The 13,328-nt window shown below is 48.1% G+C and overlaps 1 protein-coding gene across 6 annotated transcripts; it reads left to right on the top strand.

The window, feature by feature from the left end:
- The first annotated feature begins 6,444 nt into the window (after window positions 1-6,444).
- Window positions 6,445-12,924, top strand: LOC119301107 (tRNA-specific adenosine deaminase TAD3-like). Of its 6 annotated transcripts, none has more exons than XM_037578008.1 (11): window positions 6,445-6,570; window positions 6,790-6,842; window positions 7,689-7,752; window positions 7,840-7,891; window positions 8,645-8,718; window positions 9,010-9,131; window positions 9,617-9,699; window positions 10,380-10,461; window positions 11,603-12,064; window positions 12,206-12,315; window positions 12,413-12,924. In XM_037578008.1, exons 3-11 carry the CDS (start codon window positions 7,695-7,697, stop codon window positions 12,624-12,626), a joined length of 1,257 nt encoding a protein of 418 aa, XP_037433905.1. In that variant the 5' UTR covers window positions 6,445-6,570; window positions 6,790-6,842; window positions 7,689-7,694; the 3' UTR covers window positions 12,627-12,924. The 6 variants fall into 6 exon arrangements, with proteins under 6 accessions (XP_037433905.1, XP_037433902.1, XP_037433907.1 ...); XM_037578005.1 differs by having other exon boundaries at window positions 7,221-7,752; XM_037578011.1 differs by having other exon boundaries at window positions 6,470-6,667.
- Window positions 12,925-13,328: the final 404 nt, after the last annotated feature.

Raw genomic sequence — 13,328 nt, 5'->3', positions numbered from 1 at the left:
CGGCGGTAGGGACGGCGGGCGCAGCCAATGGGGCAGCGACACATGGCGGCGGCGGGCAGTGGCGGACACGTCCGGCCCGAATTGGACGTGTCCGTCGGAAGGAGGTGCAGTTTTTAGGGTTTCGGGGAGGAAGAAGATCCGAAAACGGAGGGGTGTATATATAGGCCTAGAGGGAGCTAGGAGAGTCCAAATGAGGTGCGGTTTTCGGCCACGCGATCGTGATCGAACGCTCTAGGACATGGAGCAGAGTTAGATGGGTTTTGGGTCAAATTGGAGGGGTGTTGGGCTGCAACACACACGAGGCCTTTTCGGTCCCTCGGTTAACCGTTGGAGTATCAAACGAAGTCCAAATGGTACGAAACTTGACAGGCAGTCTGCCGGTAGTAAACCAAGGCTGCTTGGCAAGTCTCGGTCCAATCCGGAAATTTTTAATCCCCACACACGAAAGAAAGCTAGAAATGACCACCGGAGGAGAACGAAGCGCCGGAATGCAAAACGGACAACGGGGAAAAAGCTCGAATGCATGAGACGAACACGTATGCAAATGCAATGCACATGATGGCATGATATGAGATGCATGACAACGACAACAACACACGGAGACAAAGACCCGAACCCGAGGAAATAAATATAACTTAACGCCAGAAACGGCAAGAGTTGGAGTACAAATAGGGAAAGTTACATCCAGGGTGTTACGCGCTTGCTGGTACCTTGCCGCCCTTAATGCAGCTTCGCGGCGACGTTCCTCCCCCAGCACGAGATCCATCCCCCGCATGGAGTCCTGCGGCATTTCATCAAACGCCAGAACCCGCGCGGAGTGATGCTTGACCTCATGTGGGAGGACTACTTCTGCTCCGTAGACGAGGAAGAACGGACTCTCGCCCGTTGGCTTGGTAGCGGTGGTGCGGATGGACCACAGCATGAACTGGAGCTCGTCGTGCCAGCCCCCGTCGCATGCCTTCAGCTTCTTCTTGAAGGTCCTGGTCTTGAGGCCCCTCAGGACCTTAGCGTTGGCGCGCTCAGCCTGACCATTGCTCCTGGGCCACCGAAGCAGCAGATCTGTGTTCCAAGGTTAGCACAATAGGTTTTAAAGAGGTTACTAGTAAACTGCGAGCCATTATCTGTGATGATACGGTTGGGGACCCTTAAGCGGCTCACGAGGCCCTTGATGAACTTGACTGCAGAGCCGGCTGGAATGGTTCGGACGGCTTCCACTTCTGCCCATTTGGTGAACTTGTCGATGGCGACATAGAGATAATGGTAGCCCCCTGGCGCTCGTGGGAACGGGCCTAGGATGTCTAGCCCCCAGACCATGAACGGACACATGAGCGGGATGGTTTGGAGGCCCTGAGCAGGCTAATGGATTTGCTTTGCGTGGAATTCGCAAGCTTCATAGGGTTTCACCAGCTCGGCTGCATCGTTGAGTGATGTGGGCCAATAGAATCTGCTGCGGAAGGCCTTGCCGACGAGGGTCCGCGATGATGAGTGATGTCCACAGTCCCCGCCGTGTATGTCAGCCAGTAGCTCCTTCCCTTGATCGCTGGAGATGCAGCGCAGCGTGACATCGTTCGGTCATTTCCTGTATAACTCGTCGTCTTGAATGCAGTATGCCGTGGCCTGTCGGGCCACGCGCTCCGCGTTCTCTTCCTTCTCCGGCAGTGTCCCGTGCATCAGGTACTCCTTGAACTCTTTGGTCCAGCACTCCTCTTGGGGCTCGAGTGCCAAGAGTAGCTGAGCTCCTGAGGTTGGGCCGCAAGCTGGTGCTCCCGTGGCCGGGGGCTGTGGGAGCTCCTCCCGAGGCTGAGTCGTGCTTGAAAGAGGTGGCGTAGCTGACGGCTTGAAGAGCCACTCTTCAAAGACGCCGGGCTCTTGCGGTTGCCGCTTGGATGCTCTCTTGGCGATGTCGTCGGCTTCCTTGTTGGTGCCCCGGGGCACGTGCTGCAGCTCCAAGTCTAAGAACTGCTTTTCCATCTTGCGCACCTCCGCAAGGTAGGCCTCCATGTGCTCGTCCTTTGCCTTGTATACTTTGTTGGATAAGTTGACGAGGAGCTGCGAGTCGCCCTTGACGGTAAGGCGCCTCACCCCCAAAGCCGCCGCAGCCTTCAGGCCAGCTATGAGGCCTTCGTATTCTGCGATATTGCTGGAGACCTTCTCGCCGTGCTGGAAGCAGAGTTGCACGGCGTAGTAAAGCTTGTCCTGAGTGGGCGAGATGAGCACTGCTCCAGCCCCCGCGCCCTAGTGCGCAAAGGCGCCATCAAAATACATGACCCAGCCATTTGGTGCCTCACTTCCTAGGGAGGTGGACCGATCTTCTTCTTCCTCAAGAGCCGGGGCATCTGTCCATTCCGCCACAAAATCGGCGAGCGCGGCTCCCTTGATGACCCTGGTGGTGCTGAACTCCAGCTGGAATGCTTGCAGCTCGATGTTCCATTCGGCGACCCTTCCGGCTGAGTTTGGACTCCTGAGTACCCTTTCCAATGGGTAAGATGAGACGACCTTGATGGGGTGCCCCTGGAAGTAGTGTCACAGCTTGCGTGAGGCCACCAAGAGTGCGAGCAAGAGCTTTTGCGGCATGGGGTAGCGTGCCCTTGCGTCCCGCAGTACGGTGCTGACGAAGTATACCGGGTGCTCGACGAGGACCGGCACACTGTTGAGGCTCGGGTCTTGCGGAGATTGTGGCGTATCCTGAGGTGGAGGGTTTCCTGAGTCTTGGCCATCCTCAGGAGCTTCCGCAACATTACCCTGCCGAGCTTGATCTTCCGCCACTGATGGCTCTGGTGTGCCTTCCTGACCCTGCGCTGCATCAGCTCTGGCTTGGCGCGGCACACCCTTGCCTCTGCGCTCCTCCTGAACCGCCACCAGCGCTGTGCTGGCGGAGTACGGGGTGGCGGCGAGGTAGAGTACCAGAGGCTTGAGAGGCCGCGGCGCCACCATCATCGGGGGGCTGGTGAGGTATTTCTTGAGGTCTTGGAAGGCCCGGTCGGCCTCCGGGGTCCACTCGAAGGGGCCTTTCTTCTTCATGAGCTTAAAGAAGGGTAAGGCGCACTCGCCTAGCTTAGAGATGAAACAACCTAGCGCGGTCACTCGTCCTGCCAGTTTTTGCATCTCCTTGAGGGTCTGTGGTGGGCTCATGTCTTCGATAGCCTTGATCTTCTCTGGGTTCGCCTCGATCCCTCTATGGGATACGAGAAACCCCAGCAGCTTGCCAGAGGGAACGCCAAACACGCACTTCTCCGGGTTAAGCCTCAAGTTCACCTGGCGCAAACTCTCAAAGGTCTCCTCCAAGTCTTGAATCAACGTCCTCACCTCGCGAGATTTGATCACTATGTCATCAACGTAGGCCTCTGTGTTCCTGCCGAGCTGCCGCCCCAAGGCGATGTGCATCAGCCGCTGAAAGGTTGCGCTCGCGTTGCGAAGGCCGAAGGGCATGCAGGTGTAGCAGTACACCCCACAGGGTGTCAAGAAGGCCGTCTTCTCCACATCCTCCATCGCCATCTTGATCTGATGGTATCCAGAGAAGGCATCCAGGAAACATAACAAATCGCACTCGGCGATGGAGTCGACGATTTGATCGATGCGCGGAAGGGGGAACGGATCTTGGGGGAAGGCTTTGTTGAGGTTGGTGAAGTCAACGCACATCCGTTCCTTCCCACCTTTCTTCGGTACTACGACGGGGTTCGCCAGCCATTCGGGGTATCAAACTTCTTGGATGGTACCTGCCGCCTCCACCTTGCGTGTCTCTTGGACGATGAAGGCCTGCTTCTCAGTGGACTGCCGTCTTGCTCGCTGCTTCACAGGGCGTATGTTTGGGCATACCCTTAGATGATGCTGGATTACCTCTCTTGGGACCCCTACCAGTTGATTGGGCTCCCACACGAATATCTCCTTGTTCGCACGCAAAAACCTCAGCAAAGCTTCTTCTTATCCCGGGCCAAGGCCGGTTCCTATGGTGAAGGTGGCTCCTGAAGACCCGTCCTCATTGACCGGCACCTGCTTGGTCTCCGCCTTGTCTTGGGTGAACAGCTGCCTCTTCTTGGTGGGCGCGGTCTCCCTGGCCTCGGGCGCACCGGCGCCGGCTGGCTGTGCCGCTGCTGCGGTCTTGAAGGCGAGCCTGAGCGCCGTCATGGCCTCCTTAGTGTCCCCCTTGATGGTGAGGACGCCCTTGCTCCCTGGCATCTTCATGAGGTTGTAGGCCGGGTGAGTCGCCGCCATGAACTGAGCGAGAGTCGGGTACCTGAGGATGGCGTTGTATGAGAGACCGATGCGGGCGATGTCAAAGTCCACCAGCTCGGTGCGATAGTTGTCCCGCGTGCCAAAGGTGACAGGGAGGCGGATCTGCCCCAGAGGGTGAGCAGCTCCACCACCCACTCCTGTGAAGGGCTTGTTGAGGCCGAGCCGCTCGAGCGGCACATGAAGAAGGCTGAAGGCTTCCATGGAGAGCAAGTTGAGGCCGGCGCCGCCGTCGATGAGGGTCTTGATGATGGCCACGTTGCAGATGGTGGGCGTGCAGAGCATCGGGAGCATCCTGGAGCCGGCAGTGGAGCCGGGGTGGTCTTCTGAGTCGAAGGTGAGGTCGGCGTTCGGTGCAGCCCAACCCGGCGGAGCCCCCGGGCGCTTGCAGGCTGCCCCAATCTGAGGAAGAAAGGCTTGACGTGGCGATCTGAAGGAGGTGCTTGAGAGCCACCTAGCAGTGCCGCGACTGCGTGGTGTGACGGCGCCGCGTAGCGCACAGTGAAGAGGTCGCGAAGTTCCCCCTAGGACGTCACTGTGGATCCCGGGAGGTTGAGCAGCCAGGCGCCCGGCTCGCCGGCGAGCGCTAGGGGGAACAAGTTTGCCATGATCTTGTCATCGCCTCCGGCTTCAAGGACGGCCTCCTCGTATGCTAGCAGGAACAGCGCGGAGTCTATCGCGCCATTGTAACGCGGCGGCATCTCCGGCCTGAACTTGGCCGGCCACTGCACTTGCCGCAGAGCGGGGGCCAGGGCTCGGTACCCAGACTCCCTACTGCTGGTGTTGGCCGCAGAGGTTGGTGGCGGGGCACCCGCCAGGGGAGCGTAGTGCGGCGGTGCGGGGCGCTGGTTGGTGGAGAGAAGCCCCGGCACACCTCTACCTGGCGCGCCAAATGTCGGATGTGGGGTTCCGGCAAACCCTTAAGGTTCGAACACTGGGGTGCGCGCGAAGTCTCTCCCTCCTGCCGATCTACGCTCTAACTTGCTAAGACCTCGCGGACGAACTCGACGAACTCGCAACATAGAAAGACACGGGGTTTATACTGGTTCGGGCCGCCGTTGTGGTGTAATACCCTACTCCGGTGTGGTGGTGGTGGATTGCCTCTTGGGCTGATGATGAACAATACAAGAGGAAGAACAGCCTCCTAAGGTTGAGGTGTTCTTGTGCTTTCGGACTTGTGTGTATCCCTGGGTCTGATGATATCTCCCCCCTTTTCTACTATGGTGGCTAGTCCTATTTATAGAGGCCCTGGCCCTCTTTCCAAATATTGAGCAGGGGGGAGCCAACAATGGCGGGCTAATTTGAAGGGGGGACAGCTAGTATGAGCCATCCTGGCGAAAGTAGTCTTCGCTTGTGAAAGGCTCAGGGATGACGCCGTCTTGGGCTCCATGATGACCTCCGCCTTGCCGTCCGCCTGGTCTTGGTCTCGTTACACCGAAATGGCAACCTTTGCCTGAGGCCTCGGTACTCCGCGGTTGCGCTTGCCTCTTTTGCACCAAATGGGAAATAAGGACGCTGCGCGCGCTGGCGTTCGCCTGGTGTCGATCGTCATGGCTCACGTCACGAGAGCCTCGTGAGGATCGCCTCGCCTTGATATCTTCGCTCCTCGTGAGCCTGCCTAGCTAGGCCACTCCAGAGAAGGTCTTGCGTCGTCCGCCTCGCGAGGCTTGACCCCTCGCGAGGGTCTTGGATGCCTTGTTGGTGAAGATGGGTCGTACGGCCTGCTGCTTGGCCACGCCGCGGGTCGCAGGCAGGCAAGTTTGGGGACCCCCGTTCCCAGAACGCCGACAACTGGGCCGGCCTATCTCGCACTGTAGGCAGTTTCGGTTTTAGGAAAAGTTTCCCAGCCGTTTTTATCGGTTTTGGGAACTTCTAGAAGGTTACTTAAGCTGGTTTTCTATTTTCCTTTTTATTTCTTCTTTTTCTGTTTTCTTTTCGTTTTTTCTTTTTTCTTTTTTCATGTTTTTTTCTTCCTCTCCTTTTTTCTTTTTCTTTTTTCTTTTTTCTTTTTTTCTTTTTTATTTTTCTTTTACTTTTTTTTCAAAAAACGTTTGTGTTTTTTGAAAAATGTTCGTCAATTTCAAAAAAAATGTTCGTAAATTTCAAAAAAAGTTTGCTTTTATCACGAGCTCCAATGTCCGTATAGCGGTTCAGCCTGTTTGGGCGGCCTCTGGCCTTAACGGCCCGCGTCTCCGGGCCTAAGCTCAAGCCCAGCAGCGAACAGCAGCTTGCGCCAAGCCGGCACCCCCAAGCTGCCCTCCGGCGACTAGGCCTGCACGGCTGCATCCCGGTCTGACCAGCCACGACTGCAAAGTCAGCAACTGCAAGGCAGCGTCGCAGGTGAGTTCCCTCAGCCCCTCGAGCTTTCTTCCTGTGAAGGCGCAGCGCTTCTCCGCTCCCTTGAGCAGCAGCTCCTTTACCCTCCCCCCCTCCTGTAGTACGTTTCCTCCAGAGCTAGCTTTGTTCTCTAACGAAAGCCTATAAATAAATCGAGCAATATCTCCAACCCCGACTCCCTTATTGGCTGCACAGAATCTGACCCTGTCTTTCCCCTTGCAGGTCAGTTTGGAGCTGTAGACAAAGTTTTGGGAGCAGATCGGATCAAGGCTGAGGTAACGTGCATCCAAAGATCAATTTTCGTTAAACTAAACATGGTCACGGTTTAAGTACACGCTACGTAACAATGTTCTCTCAGTTATGGCCACATTGTCAAAAGCAATGACTCAACGAGTGCATCCCAACAGGAATTGGAATTCACAAGTTGACTAGATTCCACGATGCAACTCCAACAGCAACCACACAACAGAATTTGAATCATAGCTCATGTCCATTTCATGACGTATTGGAAATTACCCTATGATTCCGAACTCAATCCCATTCGTGTATCCAAATAGAGCCTGAATGCAGGGCATCGTCAAATTGCAAGCTTCTACTAGTTTAGTGAATGCCCCGTTAGATAGAAACAATCAGCTTTCCTTCCTGGTATGCAGTGACATCTGGGTTTTTCGTGGACGCGTTGGTTGCTGGTCCATGGTTGGCAGCATGGGAACTCCCTTCTGACAGCCCTCAACACTGTCAGAACAGGCAGTCCGCCATCTTCTTCGTCTCCGGTGGTGGCGCCACCGCCGGTTCTGCCTCTGCCACCCCAGGAACCACTGCCACTACCTCCCGATCGACCTCTGCCATCCCTGGAGGGAGTAGCTTTTCTTGTTTTTTACCCATTTCTTGTCCACTTTGTTCTGTTGCTTAACAGCCTCTTACTGAAATGTAGGGAAAGGCTGCGTACAATAGACCCAAAGTGGTCGGACCCTTCCCCGGACCCTGCGCAAAGCGGGAGCTACCTGCACCGGGCTGCCCTTTTTTTTGTTCTGTTGCTACAACTTGCAAACTAAGCTTAATCAGTTTATTTGCCTTACAAAATCATGAGTTGTATGTTTCTCAACTTCAACTTTGAATAGGTCACCATGGCGTGGGAGCTTACCGAGGTCCCTGGCAATCCAACTCCCCTCCAACATTCCACGGGTATCTCCTAATCTCCTTCAAGTGCTCTTGTCAATTTTGTTGTTATTGTGGTTTCATTGATTCTTTTTGTCTTCTTTTTCTCAATAGTTGATGTGGTGGCAGCGAACATTGTGCCCAAGGTAACAAATGCTCTCATCAGGTAATAATAACTTCTCTAAGTTGTTTTACTCAAATGGTACATTTTAGTACTGTTAGGAATGCTGAACTATAGTTAACATGGTTTGAGGTTGAAAGTAGCGCAAATCCTTGTTCTTTGAACAAATAGGTGAAAAGATCATATGCAGGTTTGAGGGTTGCTTTAGCTTGAGTATGATGTACCTGGAACTGCACCGATGTTTGTTCTTAGATCTCAACTCTGTTGAGTAGGATTTTTTTTCTTGCATATGGTACATCACGGCATACATCTGGAGTCTATCTACTTCAATTCATACAGTTCAATAACCTTCTGGATTCTAGTTTCGAAACCTTGACTTGTGGATATAAATTGACAGAAGTTAATTAAATAATATGAAAAATCTATAGAGGTTAATAAAATAATCGTATTGGTTAAGTGGTGAATAATTACATAAAAGTGGAGCTGTGGATTACCCTGAGAACTGCAACTCTACGTTTTTAGTTTTGTGCGAAAAACAAATTTGCACTAACACTAAAGCAAAATTAAAGGCTTTTAATCCTTTTTTATAGGAAACTGTTTTTTTTTTGTGATTGCATGCTTAATTTCTATTGTCTGAATGGTCTTAGTATGCTAACTGACATTTTGGTCTTTTATTTCGAGATTTGGTACTAAATTAACAATATGCAGTTACTTGCTTGGTCGTTTTTTACAAACTTTACATATTATTATTTTCAAAACACTTGACACGGTGATTTATTGGTGTGACCGTTGTTTCAGGCAATTGAATCAAGTCTGCCCATTAGAGAATCTACGGCATGTCAAGCGGGTGCGTCGGCGTGTTGTGTGTGGCGGTATATGCATCGTTATCTATTCTCAAATACTTTATGTTTGCCTTCTGAGTGCGATGCACACAATAATTTCATATGATTACACGAGAAGGAATACCATAGCTTTCTGCTGCTGAACCACTGAATATGTCTGAGCTCATAATGATCAGTTAATGCTAACAGAACAATTCGTAGACTGGAAGTAAAACTCAGCATCTTGCAGTATTTTAAACTGAATCTACCATGTGACCAGCAATTATAGTGGAACACTTCTCTGCCCCCATTCTAAGTTTTATCATGTTTTTTTTTGGACAGAAAATTCTGAGTTATCAATCATCTTATGCCTTTCCAATGGGCCTGACAATTGTAGTGAAGGTTTTCCTGAAGAAGTCCAAAAGATAGTGGACAACTACCATTTGAGTCCTTTCATTGCAAAAGTGAGTGCTCATGTTATCCTTGGAGAAATTAACTCAAATCAGTTCATTTTGTTGGGCATTGGAGCAATTCATAGACTGGGCATTGGAGCAATGTTAAAAACACCGCTTCGGCATGATAGTTATAGCTAAAGGTTATAGCCTTCTCATATAATATTTTCTTGTATTAAGATAAGCACGTGAAAATGGCAACATTAAGCTTCACCTGCTTGTTTTCTACTCTTGTTGTAATTTTGGCATGCATTCATGGTGGATGAAAATTGTGATATCCGATTTCATCTCTATGTCAAATACCACCGATATTATAAACAATCTGAAAGCAACACATTCCATCTCTCAGAATGCACTGATATTCAATGGAGATAGTTAACATTCTTTGTGCATAAACAAAAAATCACTTAAAGCTGCCTAGGAAGAAACTTAAACTTAGGAAGCTATTTACAGTACAAGCCTGTAAAATGTTGACTATTGGGGAAAGTCTTTAACAGGTTGCCAGTTGTTCTGCTACGTCGAAAGAGGAGTGGGAGGAACAGTGCAAACTTTGGCCAACATCTTATCACCCCCCTAACGAGTATGTTCTGTCCAGTGAATATGTACCATATTACGTATTTCTTTTTGTTCTCAAGAATTAAAGTTGTTGGTTCCCATTTTTTGTGAATATGTTTTCAAGGTTGCTGCAATTCTTCTATGTATTAATTCATAAGAAGAGTTTATGAATATTCAAATGGAGAACGAAACTATTTGACCTTAATTAGCACGTGCGCCAAACCTGGCCTGTCATGTGTGCAAGGATTTCCTTACCTTGTTAGGTTCTTGGAAGTGCTATCCTTATGTACGGCTACTGAATGGCTTTGCCAAAAAAAGATGCTTATAAATCTATTTCTTTATACAGCTCACCCTTGCTTAAACAAAGTTGACTGGATTTTGTGTTGGAATATCTAGATCTTGTGTCTGGCAATGTCAATATAAAATGTATGGCTTAGGTTGTAGCCAAAAACACAGGTGACAAATTTCAGCTTGTATGCATTGTTATTGTAAGGCTGCCTTATAGTCAAATGATCAATAATACTATTTCCTTTTGTAAATTTCTGGCACTGACATTACATTGACACACACTTCCAATAGAAAAATAGGATTTAAGATATAGTTTATTGCTGCTGTATGCAATTCTGGCAACTTATTTATACTGTGTAAGTGTGTATGCTGTGTCATTGTAAGCTTTTCCAACGGTCTTCTCTGTTAATGTTGTAGCATTGATGGTGTATCTGGATTTAAAGAGGAGGAATTACCATCAATATTTCATTGCATGAGGACTGCTATGCAATTATCACAGGTGAACTCCCCTGTTTATTATGTTATTTTCCTACATTCCCATTTATTTTGTAAACATTATTCTCGTGTAAGAGGTACACCTCCATGATTTTATCATATGCTAGTCAGTCTTGTTACTTCACTAACTAATTAGGGAGAGTCAGAATGTTTTTTTTTTGTAGCTTTTCTTCACTGTCTATTTTTGCTCTACGAACTTTATGCAATGGAAATAGTTTGTCCACTTTAAACATTCGTGTACAGTATAAACTTAGATCCGAATGATCTTCCTGTTTGATTTTGCCATCTTATACATGGATATAATCTTGTGATATGAATTTGAATCTTTTATATGGAAAAGTAGCATTTGGATAGTTGGACAAAAATTTACTAAATCCACTTTTCAAGAATTTAAAATTATCCAGCCTTTGAATACAAGATTATTCATTTGGATAGTTGGACAAATAAAAAAACATGTCTTTTTTCAAGAATTAAAATTCATTTTCTAAGCCTCTGAATACAAAATTATTATTTCAAGTTAATGTCTTGCAACAATCTGCCAGTCCAATTTTCAGTGTCACAGACAAACAGATCGTTTGCCTAATACCATTGATCACCACAGTCCACAGTTTCTTCACTATATGACTGATAACAAGAGTTTAAATCAAGGTTGAAAAGACTGGTAGTAGCCTATTTTCTACCACTTGTAGCGTGAGACACCTATCCCTTGTGTTGAAAACCAGCTAATTTAACTGTAAACCCGCAAATTACGCTGTTGGAACATTCTCACCAATTCTTGCAGGTTTCCCCCCATACTGTAATAATTTATTTCATATTTACTAGTATTATTAAAAACACCAGCTACCGATAACCCTAATTGCAGTCTTGTGATTTTCTCTCTGCGAACCAACTGGTTTAAGGAACTGCAAGATAAAATTGTTCTAGGACAGATAGACAAGTAGTGACGGACATACTTTGTGTGAGATTAAGTTAAATCCTGTCTGTTAGTGCTATATCCAGATATATGTTTCCTATAATATGAACTGTTGGCAAGGGCACCACATCTGTGGGGGTTTTCCTTTTTGCATGATGTGATTTTAAATTGCTGGTTGGGTGGCGTGGATCAACGTTTTTGGTTAATTTCTGCATGGGTGAGCTTTTACCAGGTGGGCAATGCTGCCATTATTGTTGATCCATCAAGCATGCAAGTAATTTCAAAGGCTACAGACCAAACACACCAGCGTGATACTTGTCTAAATGGGAACAAATGTGCAATAGTAGAAGCAGGTAATGCTAGCTCATTCCCTGAAGCAATTGAGGATAAAGCCGACACTTCGTTGCCATCGAGTTCTCGTTTTTGCAATGGCTTGGACAGGGAGGTCTTATGTATAAACCCTTTCGGATGGATGAAACAAAGGTGTACGGAGCAGAAGACACTGCCATCTGAAGGTGGTTTTCTCTGGCATCCTCTGTGGCATGCTGCAGTTGTTGCCATTGAAAATGCCGCCGAGAGGGATAGAAGGATGTTCCCTTCTTCAACTTCTTCAACAACCGAGCCAAAATTAAATGGTGATGTAGAGAATTGTTCTGATGATGAACCAGCAAAGCGGCTAAAGATAGTTACAAATGTGAGCCTTGTTACTTATATTGTCTACCATCTATTGTTGCCACTCTCCTTTAATAACTCTATCAGTGCTGTAGCAGAAGACTGAAGTTGGTACATATTTATTCTATCCTGTTTTGCTAACAAGTTCAAGTTTGAACTTCAGGGTGAAGATCAATCTGCACATCCAGCATGCAGCAGGGACTTGCATGAAAGAAACAGACCATATCTTTGCACAGGATTTGACATCTACCTTGTTTGGGAACCATGCACGATGTATGTTCACTACTATCAGAGTATGACATTATTTTTAGTTGTTGCTTACTGATCAGTTTGCTTTTGCTGACATGTTTGTTTGTTTCTTTGTTTGAAGGTGTGCTATGGCGCTTGTACATCAAAGGTTCAAGCGCGTCTTCTATGCTTTCCCTAATCCCATTACTGGAGCACTGGGCAGTGTCTACAGATTGCACGGGCAGAAAAGCTTGAATCACCATTACTCGGTGTTTAGGATAAAAGTTCCTGAGGCATATTTGAATGGTTCAACTGACTGTTCTGAAAAATGGTGCTCAAATTCTGTCTCATCTTAGTACAAAAACTCCAGGAGCTTTGTTCTGCAGCAACGGTAACTGCTAAAATGCCCATGAGCTTGCAAGGAAATGCTATTTAGCCCGAATTTAGGTGGTGTAGAAAATTAGCTAGTACTCCTGTTCACTGCAGCTTGACGTTTGTTTGTATGTTTGAAATGGAAAAGACTATTGTTTCCTCAGAGGTATATTTTGGTGTATTTAACACCCTGAACCCCGCACTCTGCTTTGCCGTACTTCTTGCAGTTCCGCGGCAGAAGCAAGCTAAATGTTTGTTGGCCATGGTGGGCCACAGGATTAAGCTGCGCTTTTCATTGTGACATTTTTTTTAGGGAATTCGTTGTGACGGGTTATAATTTGCACCGCCAAGTTTTGTTTATTTCAGTGTATGTTTGACCCCCCCCCCTCCCTGTTTCACGGATTGAGCCTAAGAATTAGAGTCATCTATTTTGGAACGGAGGGAGTAAGAAACACAATTCAGTGACTGGCTTGACAATCAATATTTTTTCTTGTTTTTAAGCAGTTGTCTTATTTGCAGATTCTTATCCATCCTTGTAAAAAAAAATTAATCAATATAGAAAATATTGTGAGGATTTTCCGCACTATTCGGCCAAAATGGCAAGTTCACTTTGTGAGGAGTTTCACTAAAGGTTTTGCTGAGAAAGCAAAGAAAGCCTAGTAGATCCGCTAAAACTCGGTACTGCA

This window comes from Triticum dicoccoides, chromosome 5A, assembly GCF_002162155.2.
Source record: "Triticum dicoccoides isolate Atlit2015 ecotype Zavitan chromosome 5A, WEW_v2.0, whole genome shotgun sequence".
Taxonomy (NCBI): Eukaryota; Viridiplantae; Streptophyta; class Magnoliopsida; order Poales; family Poaceae; genus Triticum; species Triticum dicoccoides.
The sequence above is the reverse complement of the archived record's forward strand: the minus strand, read 5'-3'. Positions and strand labels throughout refer to the sequence as shown.